This window comes from Chiloscyllium plagiosum, chromosome 21 (assembly GCF_004010195.1).
Source record: "Chiloscyllium plagiosum isolate BGI_BamShark_2017 chromosome 21, ASM401019v2, whole genome shotgun sequence".
NCBI lineage: Eukaryota > Metazoa > Chordata > Chondrichthyes > Orectolobiformes > Hemiscylliidae > Chiloscyllium > Chiloscyllium plagiosum.
The window spans coordinates 44036142-44050622 of NC_057730.1; the positions used below are offsets into that span (position 1 = coordinate 44036142).

The 14481-nt window shown below is 38.4% G+C and overlaps 1 protein-coding gene across 3 annotated transcripts in view; it reads right to left on the reverse strand.

Annotated features, from left to right (window-relative positions):
• Positions 1 to 298: 298 nt before the first annotated feature.
• LOC122560815 (RNA exonuclease 5-like) overlaps positions 299 to 14481 on the reverse strand; it is a 48840-nt gene continuing 34657 nt past the window's right edge. For all 3 annotated transcript variants that reach the window (XM_043711928.1, XM_043711929.1, XM_043711930.1), the window contains exons 14-20: positions 13307 to 13432; positions 11652 to 11789; positions 9455 to 9547; positions 4948 to 5164; positions 3659 to 3876; positions 2724 to 2833; positions 299 to 1461 (exon numbers count right to left, since the gene is read on the reverse strand). In XM_043711928.1, the coding sequence (XP_043567863.1) occupies positions 1407 to 1461; positions 2724 to 2833; positions 3659 to 3876; positions 4948 to 5164; positions 9455 to 9547; positions 11652 to 11789; positions 13307 to 13432 (957 nt within the window). In that variant the 3' untranslated portion in view covers positions 299 to 1406. The remainder of the gene's footprint in view (positions 1462 to 2723; positions 2834 to 3658; positions 3877 to 4947; positions 5165 to 9454; positions 9548 to 11651; positions 11790 to 13306; positions 13433 to 14481) is intronic.

The following is a 14481-nucleotide window of genomic DNA, read 5'->3' on the forward strand; positions in this document are numbered from 1 at the left end:
AAGTTACACATTTAAGCTTCCTGACAATACAGTGTAAACATTATAAATGGAAGCATAAAATTACAACATGTTACAATCTATTGACAGATTAAATGAATGGGCAAAACTGTGCCAAATAGATTTTAGTGTAGACAAATATGAGGTCAACTACTTTGGAATAAAAAGGGATAGAACAAGGCACTTTGTAAACAATGAAAAGAAAACTAGAAACACAAGCAGTCCAAAGGGACTTGGGATGTACCTCAGATACACTTATTATTAAAATGTAATGAAGAAGTAAAACAATTAAGAACACTAATAGAATGCTGGTCTTTATTTCTAAATAACTTGACCATAAGTGGGCAAAAGACATGATTCCAGCTATATAAAATTCTGAACAAACATAGCCTAGAGTACCACAAAAAGGAGGACGTACAGAGCTTGAGGAGAGCACTTCATAGGTTTATTCGAATAATATTAAAGATTCTAAAGATTAAATTACATGGACAGCTTAAATAAACATGTATTCCCTGGAATTAGGAGATTTACAGATGGTTTGGCAACATTTTCAAGATATTAAAGGGATTAGTTCCTCACTAGCTATCCTATCCCTACTTGCTGAGAATCAAGGGGCATGAACACAGATCTTTCAGGAGCAAACTTAGGAAATACTGTTACACATACATGGAACTCTACCACAAATAGCAATTGATGCCAAACTTGTTTATGGTTTTAATAAGGAGACTGACATACTTTTGTTGACCAAAAGATATAAACAGATGTGAAGCACAGGATTAGAAATTATGATGTTAGATTGCTGATCAGCCATAATCTAACTGAATGGTGAAACAGGGCTTAAGAGGTTGAATAGATATTTCTGTTCTCTTGCTCCTAAAAGTTTGAAACAAGACTGTGAACTCAAAAACAAAAATACCAACATAAAAGCATGGCTGGGAAAAGTAAGTGAAATTTTGGCAGTAGAACTGTTGTTTTATGCTTGTTGGAACATGTTTGCAATCTCTCTGCAGTGACAGGAGAGCCTTGCAATGAGACTTGCTCAAATAGTCAAAGTTGGCAGTCTGGAGAAATATTTTCTGCTGAACTTGACCTAAAATTGGCAAGACCGAGGCTCTGGCCCACTGTCGTTGCTCTCCAATCAGAAGTATTCAATAGCATTAACTTAACCGATAGTGCACATTTGACATCATTTTCACAATTGAAACATTCCTTTTAAAAAAATTTAATAAAAATTTTAAGCAGCTTTCTTAGCTGAGTTATTGCTGTTGACCAAGTTCAGCAGTATTCATAAAAGGAGTGTGGTTCAGGAACCATATTCACTCGTTAATTGGTTCAGTAAGTCAGTTATAGAGTCATAGAGTCTGTATCATCAGAAGACAAACACCTCCAGTCCAGACTGAACAATTGGTTTAAGGATCCTGCTTTATTTCAAGGAGACAAAGGCCAGGCGCTGAGCATTGGGCACTATAGAGAGAAAACAAACATTCAATGAAATCATATTTAAAAAAACTGTACAGAGTTTAAAAAAAAATTCTATAATTTTACCAACTCTCTTCTTTAAAAAGAAACTCTTTTTAACAACATGGTCCCTGAATCTACTCTTCTCTGACCATCCAAATAAAGGGGTAATACACAATGCACTTCCTCTACAGGTACAATGAGAAGTACACTGATTGCAAAAACTGTAAATTTGTTTGCCAAGGTATCAATGTGGGATAAATCAGGTGAAACTACAACACTGCTTTATGACAAAATCTGGACCACATGAAAACTGACCAAGGCCGTATTTACATTAGATTTACATTCTTTTAGAGTAAGAATGGTCTATTGTAGGCATGCACATTACTAAGTTGCTACCACAGCTGACTGAATATTACATTTTAACATAGTCTCATTGAATATAAAAGTGACTTGGTAATCCTCTCTCCTTATCCATGTATAGGAGGTATTCTTCCTTCTTCGGTTCATCACGGTAAACTCTTCTCTACTTCTCATTTTACTCTGGCTCTCTTTCTCACCAGTTCACTCTTGATCCGCCAGACTAGGTGAATCTCAGGCTGGACGTGTTCTGAGCTAGCTGGTTTCATCCAGGGGTGAAGTTGGCACTGCAACTTATTCAGTGTCCCTGGGTTAGGGAAAATTCAGCCAGGGTTCTTTTGCCTGATCGATATTCCGCTCGATACGTGTATGTGGAATATTGTGTGAGGATTAAGGTAAATATGAGACGCATCACATGCTAAGTAGTTTGACAGGTTTCGCTGCCAAGACACATATATGAATCCAAACACTCTATGAAGCACTAACACTCATTGAACCATCCTCAAGGGACAGCAGTAAAGGATGGAGAGAAAGCTGTTCAAATTTTATTTAAAAGTAAAGCAATACCGGGGATGTAAACAAGTCAATGAAATACATATCGCATATCACACACGCTAGACACAGCTTTGACTGATCAGGAATAATGAAGTAACCTGTAAGAGAATTTACAAGGTTGATACTTACCTAATCTCTACTGATCAGAGCGATGAAATGAGAAATTTCACTTAGACAATAAGAAAATCTCTGACTGATACAAACACGTTACCAAATGTAAGACTACATCCCGGTTTTACAAAGTAGCCTGAGTTCATCATAAGCCCAAGATCGTGGGAGTGAACGTCGCACACAGTTGGCATCACACATGGCCTCTAATGAATTTTAAAACACAGACTTCTGCATTATTTTACCTGTTTGTTCCTGGCAGCAGGACCATGCAGAGTGTGTTGTTGGGTAATGCCCTGAAGAGTCTCCCTGTACGTCGATCTATTGTACTCATCATGCTTTTCAATTCTTGCTCCTAATTGATGCAAAGTACATTATTAGCATGGCTAATTCTGAGTGAGGTTTGTCTGCCTTCTACCCATTCATTCCATCATCATTCTATAGCCAACTCTTGTGATCACTGCCCTGGACTACTGATTCAGTGTTATGAGTAAGTTGGTGGCTCTTACGTTTAATATTATTATTCCGATCTACTGTTAATATCAAATTTAACAAATAAGGAGGATTGAAAGGAACATTTTGCACTTGAGCTATCAGTGTAAGGTACCATTTGCTACAAAAGCAGAAATTGTTGGAAAAACTCAGCAGGTCTTCAGATCTTCTGAAGAAGAGTCACTGGACCCGAAATGTTAACTCTGCTTTCTCTCCACAGATGTTGCCAGACCTTCTGAGTTTTTCCAGCAATTTCTGGTCTTGTTTCCAATTTCCAGCATCTGCAGCTTTTTCAACGTTTTTGTTTACCATTTGCTACAATTGTCTCAATATCTGATTTAACAGCTGGCTATGACTAACAGCTTTTTCCAGTTGTATGGATCGGTTATAGTGTTCTGTTAGCATTGAGCATTTCATGTACTAATATGGGTATTCACTTTTTAATCCACCTTTGCAACAGCAATTTTTTGTGTGGAAGGTTTGGGTACATCATTCCTAAACTGCTTTGCTTCTAAAATTAAAATGTCAATGATAAATATAGGCTTCAGTTATTTGTATGATATTTAAAATATTTCTCTTTCTCCTTTTTTAGCTCTTAACTTCCTTTCTCTCCTTCCCTTTCAAACATGGTCAAGTAGCTTAAGAATAACATGAAAGAACAGAAAATAGTTGAATGACAAAAACTCACACACTGAGAAAGTTTGTCTTTTCTCTTCTCAAAAGAATGCCCGTCGAATGGCAGAGAGTCAGATTTCCTCGGGTTCAGTGCGGTGTAAGACTTTTGAGCAGCCCAGGATTGGAGGTGGTAGGGAGTGAGAGCTCTTATTACATTCAGTTTTTGGTTTCTCACTTCTTGTCCATTCATTGCTGCCTGGGCCTTTACAGCACTCTCCAAGCTTCCGTATTCTAAACAATAAATCGCACAGAATAGTAATTCCAACTGAAGTCGTGAAGTCAAGCAAAACTTCCAAAGAAATCCACCAGACAAATTTGAATCCTTCAGTTCCCTCACTCAACTTCTGCTTTGAAAGGGATCTGACAAATATGTCTGGAATTAGAATTGGGATTTCAAGAAGAAATAGCTTCATTTCAAGCATTCATTTCTATAACCTAAAGATTTGTCTCTTCCATCACCCTGAGGAGAAAGTGAGGTCTGCAGATGCTGGAGATCAGAGCTGAAAATGTGTTGCTGGAAAAGCGCAGCAGGTCAGGCAGCATCCAAGGAACAGGAGAATCGACGTTTCGGGTTTCCTGAAGAAGGGCTTATGCCCGAAACGCGATTTTCCTGTTCCTTGGATGCTGCCTGACCTGCTGCGCTTTTCCAGCAACACATTTTCAGCTCTTCCATCACCCTTTCCATGAAATCTCAAAGCCATGCAAGTGGTCAGTTTATAAAAAGTTTAACTTTGAAGATTATAGAATAAATCAAGTTCATTTGTGTTGATTTCTCTATTCTACACAGTTTTCCACTCCAAGTGAGCTTCACAAACCTGGTTCCAAGTCCTTGCTAAAGCTAGTTTGAAGAGCCATGAGGACATTTTGAAGAAAGAAATGGACCAAACTCAATTTTCTTTGGGAGCTCTCAGTATACCCCCAGATGGGAAATTTTCCAAATTAAAATATTGGGCATGAGCCATCCTGACGCAGTATTGAATGCAAATGCCCTGCGACATCAATTTCAGACAGAGAGATAAAATTATGGATTTGTAACTGCAGAACAGAAAAGGCTTGCTCTCCCTCCCCCGTGCTTTTCCACAGCTTCTCAGCAGGCAATGTCTTGTGAAAAGGAAACCGAAGCAACCCCAATAAATACACGATGACTTCTTCAATTTTATAGAAAACTTCCAACACTTATTTGCTACATGAAGCACAGCTAAAATACGCCTTTTCTACCAATTTGAAAAATCGACAGTGAAAATGTTCAATGTATATAATCTGAGATTTTCTTTTATCAAATTTTGATATTGATTTACTTACTTATAAAGCAATCCTGAGACTTTGCACCAATATCATCACCAGGGTAAATAATAGCCTCAATATGTCCAAATTTGCTGAATTTCTTATTGAGGCGAGTCTTCGTCAGGGTCTGTGGAATTCCTGATACATAAATAACCGCTCTGTTTGTGACATCATATTCCAGCTTCTTTAGGACATGATCACAATCCAGTGTGCTTTCTTTAGTAGGTCTTTGAACCTGAAGAATTAGAAAAAAAATACTGTTTCTATTAGCAATTTTATCTAACCCTAGAGCTGAACAGCAGGCTACCTCCTTGATATGGATCCAATTTAGACAAGTAGGAGGAAAGGCTCGCTCTCTGACACATGTATGAGTTTCACAGAAAATGAATTTTGACAGTCCAGTCTGGAGTGTTATAATTTTACAGTAGAAAATTGCCCTGTCCAAGTTAATCAGAAGCACATGAAGCTCTGTATCAGGATCATAGATTAATCTGTTCTTAGCAACACTAACACATTTTCAGAAATAAAGTTATAGTAAACCTGATCAGTTTCTTCAAGTTAAGTTCAGTCACTAAAGTGATTTTTTTTGTTGCACCAGTGCACTCATTGATTCTTCAGATTTATTAGGGCTGATTGGAATTGGTTCTACAAGAGGGAAGGGAGCTAGTTATTTGGTGAGTCTCTGATAAGTCATTAATTGTTGTATTCTTAAGCTTTAATAAAGCACACAGATTGGTTGTGAAGTTAGAATATATAACAAGCAGCATAAGTAAGTAAATAATTAAAACTTATAAGCGATGGAGGGTAATGTTGCAGCATGTGGGTGCAGCTGGACACCACTGTGATCGGGAGCAAACATATCTGCACTAAGTTTTTGGAACTAAGTTTTGGCTCAGATCTAACAAACTAAAGGCCAAACTGCAGACCTGCAACACATCAGGGAACCGGAAAGGACTAGCTGTAGTAGTAGTGGGGAGAATTGACTCCATTCTCTGCAGCAAAGTGTGAGAATCCAGATGGCTGTGATGGCTGCCCACTGTCAGGATTCAAGAAATCTACTCAGGGCTAGAAAGAAATTCATCTTCAAGGTTCATGCAGCTACCAACAACATAGGCAAAATAAAGACAGGTTTGGCATTGAATATTTGAAGAGCTATGCACTAAATTAAGAAACTGAACCACAAAAGGTTATAATATCTGTATAACTACATGTGTATATAGGCCTTCCAGAGGGTTGAGAATCTTTGGAACTAATTGCCGCAGAGCGCTGTGGTCAGAGTCCTTCTGTATATTTAAAGCTGAGATAAATTCATTACCAGTAGGCAAATGAAGAGTTATGGGGATTTGGCAGGAAAATGGACGAGAGATGTGTCAGAAGAGCCATGTTCCTATAGAATAGCAGACTACGCTTGAGGGGCTGAAAGCCTTCTCCTGTTCTTATAGGCACACGGTACATAAAATTAGACAAATGAATGCACAGCTCAAAGACTGGTGCGGAAGAAGTTCTGGTTCATGGGTCACTGGCATCAGTATTGGAGAAGGTGGGAGATGAACTACACCTGAACTGAGGTGGTGTCAGTTTTTTTTTTACAAATTGCTGAACTCGGGAAGTAGAGAGGGTTTTAAACTAAACAGTGTGGAACAAGGGATCAAATATATAAAAATGTGGTACATCAAACAGGGAAAGCATCAAACTTAATAGGAAAAGTACACAACTATGCAAATGTAAGTAGCAGGTCTGAGAATTGGTCAAGATGTAAAGAATAGCAGAGAATAACTGAAAGGTTAGCTGAAGGAAGCAATTAGAGTACGAGAAGAACCGACCTGGTAATCTTAAAAATGGATAGCAAGCATTTCTATAGTATTTAAAACAGTAAGTAAGTGAATAGTTGTCCCCTAAGAGTAAGAATAGGGAATTAATAGCAGATAATAAAGAAATGGCAAGTGAAACAAACAAAATATTTTGCTTCTGTCTTCAATATAGAGGATACAAATAGCATTCCAGTAATAGCTATAAATCAGGATAGAGAAGGGGGAGAGGAACTGAGTGAAATTATAATCATGAATGAAGTGATCTGATGGAGCCACAGGCTGACAAGTCTCTGGGTTGATGGACTTCATCCCAAGGTCTTAAAAGGAGGTGACTGATGTAGATATGTTGGCATTAACTTTACAAAACTCCCCAGATTTGGGAAGGGTTCCATTGGATTGGAAAGTAGCAAATACGGCCTCTATATTCAAGAAGGGAGGTAAGCAGAAAACAAGAAACTATATCCCAGTTAGTCTGATATCTCCCACGGGGAAAGTGTTAGAATTAATCATTGAAGGGATTGTAAAAACTGAAAGTAATCAGAAAGTATCCACATGGTTTCATACAAGGGAAATTATTTAACCAATTTATTGAAGTTCTTTGAAGGAGTAATAAATGTAGGGAGTAAAGGAGAGCAGGTAGATATGGTATAGTTGGTTTTCCAGACAACATTTGATAAGGTGCCAAATCAAAACTTATTGCAGAAAATAAAAGCTCATGGTAGACGGCAATATTCCCTTTAATTTTTCCTGCTGCTGCACAGACCTCCGAGGTTTACACAATTTAGTGGGAATAGTGGACATACATAGATAGGCTCAGTAGGTGGGCACAAATCTGACAGATTAATTACAATGTTTGAAAATATGAAGTGTTTCACATTGGCAGGAAGAATGGGGAAAAAAAGTATTCTTTAAATGGAGAATGATTGCAGAGTGTTACAATAGTGATAAAAATAGATTTTTTTTGCCTTCAATCCTCTGACTTTAATGCCTTGGACCTTTCATGGATCAAAATGATTTTTGAAAAGTAAAAACACTGACTTAAGATAGCAACAGTGGCCATTTATTTGACCAAGTTTAGCCAAGTTCATGAAGTTCTCAATAAACAGGCATCAGTCTGAGGCAAAATTAACCATTATAAAAAGCACTGAAACTCTGATCTGCATCACTTGGTTGATTCACACCTTTCTTAAAGTCTCATATATTGGGATGAAAGTCACCTGCAGATTATCCAACTTTGAAAAAGCAATAAAGTCATACATGAACCGCACTTCAGACAGCTTTTGGAGTAGAGTAGAAAGAAGGAATGATGGATTCAGAACAGTAGAATTTGAAAGGTTTGCTCTCCATCTCTGCCTTTTCTCTCAGCCTCTCAGAAAACCATGATCAACAAAAAGCAAATTGAAGAAACATCCATTCACAGAAAACTTAAAAGTGTCTACAAACATGGTTACTGCTGAGGATACAAATTTAATTAAGGACTTGTTGCTTAATTAATTACAATTGTGGTCTCATGTTAAAACCTAACACTTCAAGGATTTTGAGGACTTCTTATCCTTGATCATCTTTTTTAAATTAGACTCTCTCTTATTTTTAAATTTATACTTGTGTTTGTGTTCGATATTGCTTTTTTAAAAATTTTCATGGGGTTTGTAAACAACATAATTCTTATCTTTCACATGAGAAAACCTTGTAACTAGCTCCTTAATCTGAAATACTATTTATGCTTTAATGAATTGTGATATAGCTACATGCCATAAAGAATTAAAAATCTTTGTTATGGTCAACTGCGAAGCTTAAAAACAGGGGAATGATTCATCCCTTCTTACCTGGTTGTATGCCTTCACAGTGTTACAAACGGCATAGATACTATACCCAGCCTCGGACAGTGGCACTGTTGACACTGGCTGCAAACAGTTCAATTTTGGCTATAACATTTTAATTCTTAATAATAAAAATGTTCCCCCCAAAATATCATGAAATTAATTGGCTAACTTATCTAGATATTAAATGGAATTTAATACATTTTGCTTATTATGGCAAGGGAAGGCGATAGCTAGTTGTATTATTGTTGGATATTTAATCCAGAGGCCCAGGTAATGTTCTGAGGACCTGGGTTCGAATCCCACCTTGGCAGTTGCTGGATTTTGAATTCAAGAAATACCTGGAATTAAGAATCTAACGATGACCATGAATCCATTGCTGATTGTTGGAAAAACCCATCTGGTTCACTAATGTCCTTTAGGAAAGGAAACTGCTATCCATACGAGATCTGGCTTACGTGTGACTCCAGACCTCCAACAAAGTGGTTGAGTCTTAACTGTTCTACAGACAATTAGGGATGGGCAATAAATGTCGCATAGCCAGCGATGCCCTCATTCCAGTAATGATTTTAAAAAATGAGCCTAGTTCAAATAACATTGTCATCGCAAAATAGAAGCTAACATTCTATGTTAAGTGCAAAAATTCAGAGAAAATTTAATCTATTATGTCTTATTAATAATGAGGTAACTGAACACAAAAAAATATAAGCTGCAGCAGAATGCGCAGACTGACAGGTAATATAAGTGGTATTTGCTCATGAAATGCATGTGTAAAGTTTGAATACTTCAAGAGGACTGATCTGTGAGGCACTGAGACTTTGTCTTACTACTTTTTGCAGCTATCAAAAGAATTCCGAAAAGGATGAAAGAAAATTCAAATTTCAGTGCTGTTACCGTAATGGGAAACTGCCCCACAACGCTTCCATTCAATGTAAGCACAGCAAGGAGTGCACTTTCAGGAAGTGCATACTCAATACGCACATAGGGCTGTAAAGAGAATGAAAACAAAATCATGCAACCATTATCTTACAATACAGTTCTTTCTTTATTAACTAATAAGGTGCCTAAAAAATCACCTGCATTTATCGAGTAGCATTCATGACTTGGGATGTCTAAAAGTAATCATTTTTTGAAATATAATATGGGGAAACATGACAACAAACATGCTTGCTGTTCCAAAAATGCAGCAGTAGATGATCTGATAACCTGTTTTCAAGTGATAAGGGTTGAGGGCCAGGCAATGAGGAGAACTGACCTAAGAGGTCAGATAAGGTCTTAACATTTCATCAAAAGTATGGTATCCCGAGAGTACTGCAGTACCCTAGTACAGCAATGGAGTCCTATTCTAGAAGTTGTACTTAAGTCCACAATCTCAGTACTTAGGTGAGAGTAGTAAAATGGTCTGAAGGCTGACTCTCAAACTTAGCAATTTAATAGGCACAAGGGGCTGAAAGTTTTACAAGACTCAAACGCTTGTTGAGAATTACTGAAGGAGATAATGTCTGGCAATACTTTTTCAAGAATTGACAGGTGTTTCAAGATTTACTCTAAAGATATCACAGTGTGCTCAACAAAGTCATTCTTATGAGATATGGTAGCCACTTTTTTGCTCTCGCTTCCTAAGCTAAGCTTGTTATCTACACACATCATCATACCCTTTCCAGCTGTACCTGCCATATTGTGTTAAAAATCACACAACACCAGGTTATCGTCCAACAGATTTAATTGGAAGCACACTAGCTTTCAGAGCAACGCTCCTTCATCACAACCACCTGATGAGGTAGTGGCGCTCCGAAAGCTAGTGTGCTTCCAATTAAACCTGTTGGACTATAACCTGGCGTTGTGTGATTTTTAGGAGAAAGTGAGGAGTGCAGATGCTGGAGATCAGAGCTGAAAATGTGTTGCTGGAAAAGCGCAGCAGGTCAGGCAGCATCCAAGGAGCAGGAGAATCGATGTTTCGGGCATGAGCCCTTCTTCAGGATTGAAGTTGTCAGAATTCAGGTCCTGTAGGCACTATCATCCATTCTTAATCCTGCAGTTTCCATTTCCCTCTTAGTTTTTTCAGCTCCTGCCTCAGTGTCCCTACAACTTTACCCATGCAGCGCATCTAACTCCACCACAGATCAAATTATTTATACAACATTTATCATAGTCCACTATTTAAATACACATTGAACCAACAGTTTGTTAGTACCACTGGAGATAATCATGAAGGCCTGCTTATGATACCAGGATGAACAATCTATTTTAGGCAATTTTGTGATCACATCAATTTAATTTTTGTTTTGAAATGTTGGAGGTTAAACGTTACTGTGGGGCCTGCTTGTGAAATTATTCCTTTGCTCTGGGAATTAAATTCCAGCCATTGTGCCCCAAGGTCACTCAATGTTTTACTGACTGTGTGTTATGGGTCAGCAATTTACAAATGCCCTAACTAGAGAAGAAATGCTGAAATGCAATTGGCAAAGTCCTCCAACAGTGATACACATGTATATAGCAGTGAAGAAGCTTGATATGATACAGGACTGCATCTGGTAATATGTTCAACTAACCTATTATGAATTTACTGGTCATCAATTATAGCAGACATTCACATTAGCACCAACATACCTGTTACATACTGCTCTGAGAGGGAAAAGCTAACGGTTAAACAACAAATACTGCTCTCTCTAGTGGACTGGAAATATTTTGAAAATGACAATTCTGTTAGCCACTATTTTTGTAGTTTATACAAAGTTAAAAATCACACAACACCAGGTTATAGTCCAACAGGTTTAATTGGAAACACTTGCTTTCAAAGAGCTGCTCCTTCATCAGATGGCTGTGGAGTACACAATAGTAAGACACAGATTTTATAGTAAAAGTTTACAGTGTGATGTAACTGATGTGTCTTACAATTGTGTACTCCACAACCACTGAAAGCTAGTGCTTCCAAATAAACCTGTTGGACTATAACCTGGTGTTGTGTGATTTTTAACTTTGTACACCCCAGTCCAACACCGGCATCTCCAAATCATTTGTAGTTTGTAGCTAAGAATTTCTGAAACACAAAAGGGCCTTTCTACTTTAATTGAACTTGGACTATTTGTACCTTGTGTGTTTCTGTGATAACACTGATAGAACTGATGGAACCACAATTTTGGAATGCTCTTTCGACAGACGTTAAACAGAAATCCTTGCAGAATGGACCAGCGTAGACAGTACACATTTCTGACAACTTCTGTCTCATCTGTAGGGAGATTTGAAAATTAAACGGAATTAAGACATATTAACTGATGCTGTATGATGAAGGGTAGTGATCTCCAGGTATCTGTAATTCCACAAGTTCATTACGTTGCTGTTACAGGTAGTGCACTTCAATATCACTGGTACACTGTGGCTGTAGTAGGTACGAGGACAATCAATAAAATGACCTGCAGTACCTGTCTCCTAGGCAATCTCCATCACAGAGAGGAACAGGAGCAGCAATGTCATCGATAGCCCACTAACTCAAAACACTAACCATCCTAACTTGAAACACATCTGCAACAAATATCCTGGAATTCCCTACGTAATATCAGCATTGGTGTATCAGCATCACAGGTACTGGGCAGTCTGAAAACAAGGCTTCACTGTTACCTTCAGGCAGAAAATAATAATGCAGAGTTATTATATAAATGCAGAGTTGAAAAGTGTGGCACTGGAAAAGCACAGCAGGTCAGGCAACATCTGAGGAGGACAGTTGATGTTTCGGGTATATGCTTTTCAGTCCTGCGCACTGGCAGTCCTCACTTTCCCCTTCTCCGAGTAATAAATGCAGCCTTGTAAGGTGCATCCACAATCTGTTTTCTCCTAACCAACCCGTTCATGATGTTATTCCATAACCCTGGAGCAGGTAGGACTTGAGCCCAGGCATCTTGGTCAAGGGAAAGGGACATTACCATTGCAGCACAAGAGGGTCCCTCTGCCTACAACCTGAGTTAAATTAGAAAATAAAACACCCATGAGAATCCATTAAGTCCTTATAAAAAGCAAAAGAAAGTCTTCAATTTTAGAATCATAGAAGCTGCCTGTTATTTAGAACCATAGAACCGCTATAGTGTGGAAGCAGGTCAATAAGTCTATCGAGTCTACACTGACCAGCTGAACAGCATCTCACCCAGACCCACGCCCCATCCCATCTCTGTAACCCCACATTTCCCATGGCTAATCCAACTAGCCTGCATATCCCTGGACACTATGGGCAATTTAACATGGCTGATCGACCTAACCTGCACATCTCTGGACTCTGGGAGAAAACTGGAGCACCAAGACACAGGGAAAATGTGCAAACCCCACACAGAATTGAACCTGGGACCTTGGTGCTGTGAAGCGACAGTGTTAACTACTGAGCCACCGTGCTGCCAGTCCTGGATGCTGGATCAGTTTAGCAGCCACTTTAATTTGTTCATGAAATTATAATTGGAACCATAGGTGGCCTTCAGGATTCAATTGTAGGAGGATACTACTAGCAGAATACAACCATCTGGCTCTAGATCAGAATAATCTTCACATTCTTTTACTGGTGATCCCAAAAGACTTATAAATGAAGAAAATGTGTACAATAATAAACTTAGTTATTTAATGGCCAAATTATTCCTAAAGTTGATGGCATGTATTTTATACAAATAAATAAGAATCTTGCACAGTATATTTGCTTTGACACAACATGCTATGATAAAACTAAATTATTACTGTACAGAGATCTCAGTTATTATAATGTCGTACCTTTTCATGCAGTAGTCCCTGGTGATTCTTCGTATGTAGATTATACTCACTATATTCGGAATAAGATGTAAAGTGACTTAAACTTAACGAGGCAAATGGGATCTCATTCTGAGCTTGCTGAACAACCTGCGGACAATATATTCAGGTATAAACTGATGAGATTTCAAGTAAAAAGTGAGAAAATACAGCAACTTTAGAGTATTTTCAGGTGATTGAAGCAAGAGATCTACACAAAAAACAAATTACAATAGAATGGCCAACGTACTCTATTGCAAAACTTGGTAAAAACTTTCTGTATCTACATCAATGGGAATATCAATCCTAAGAGCTTCCTTACTTGTCTGTAGTTCCAGTCACACTTGTACTGACTGCAATAAGCCTTCATAATGGTTTATAAAGAATAGAAGTAACTTTTGAGCCAAGGAAAAGCCCACTTTCCTCAATGGAATCTGCCATCTTGAAGGAGTAACAAAGAGGACTGATGAGGACATAGCGGTAGACGTGATCTATATGGACTTCAGTAAGACGTTTGTCAAGGTACCCCATGGGAAGCTGGTTACCAAAGTTAGATCTCATGGAATACAGAAAGACTAGCCATTTGGATAAAGAACTGACTTGAAGACAGAGGGTGGTGAAGGAGGGTTGTTTTTCTGACTGGAGGCCTTTGACCAGTGGAGTGACATAAGGATCGGTGCTGGGTCCAAAACTTTTCATAATTTATATAAATGATTTGGATGTGAGCAAAAGTGGTACAGTTAGTAAATTTGCAGGTGACACCAAAATTGGAGGTGCAGTGGGCAGCGATGAAGCTTACCTCAGATTACAATGGGATTTTGATCAGATGGGCAAATGGGCTGAGGAGTGGCAGACGTAGTTTAATTTGGATCAATGTGAGGTGTTGCGTTTTGGGAAAGCATATCTTAGCAGGACTTATACACTTAATGGTAAGGTGTAGGAAGCGTTGCTGAACAAAGAGACCTTGGAGTGCAGGTTCATAATTCCTTGAAAGTAGAGTCGCAGGTAGATAAGATAGTGAAAAAGGCATTTGGAAGACTTTCCTTTTTGGTCAGAGTATTGAGTTAGGAGGTCATGTTGCAGCTGTACAGGACATTGGTTAGGCCACTGTTGGAATACTGTGTACAATTTTGGTCTCCTTCCTACCGGAAGGATGTTGT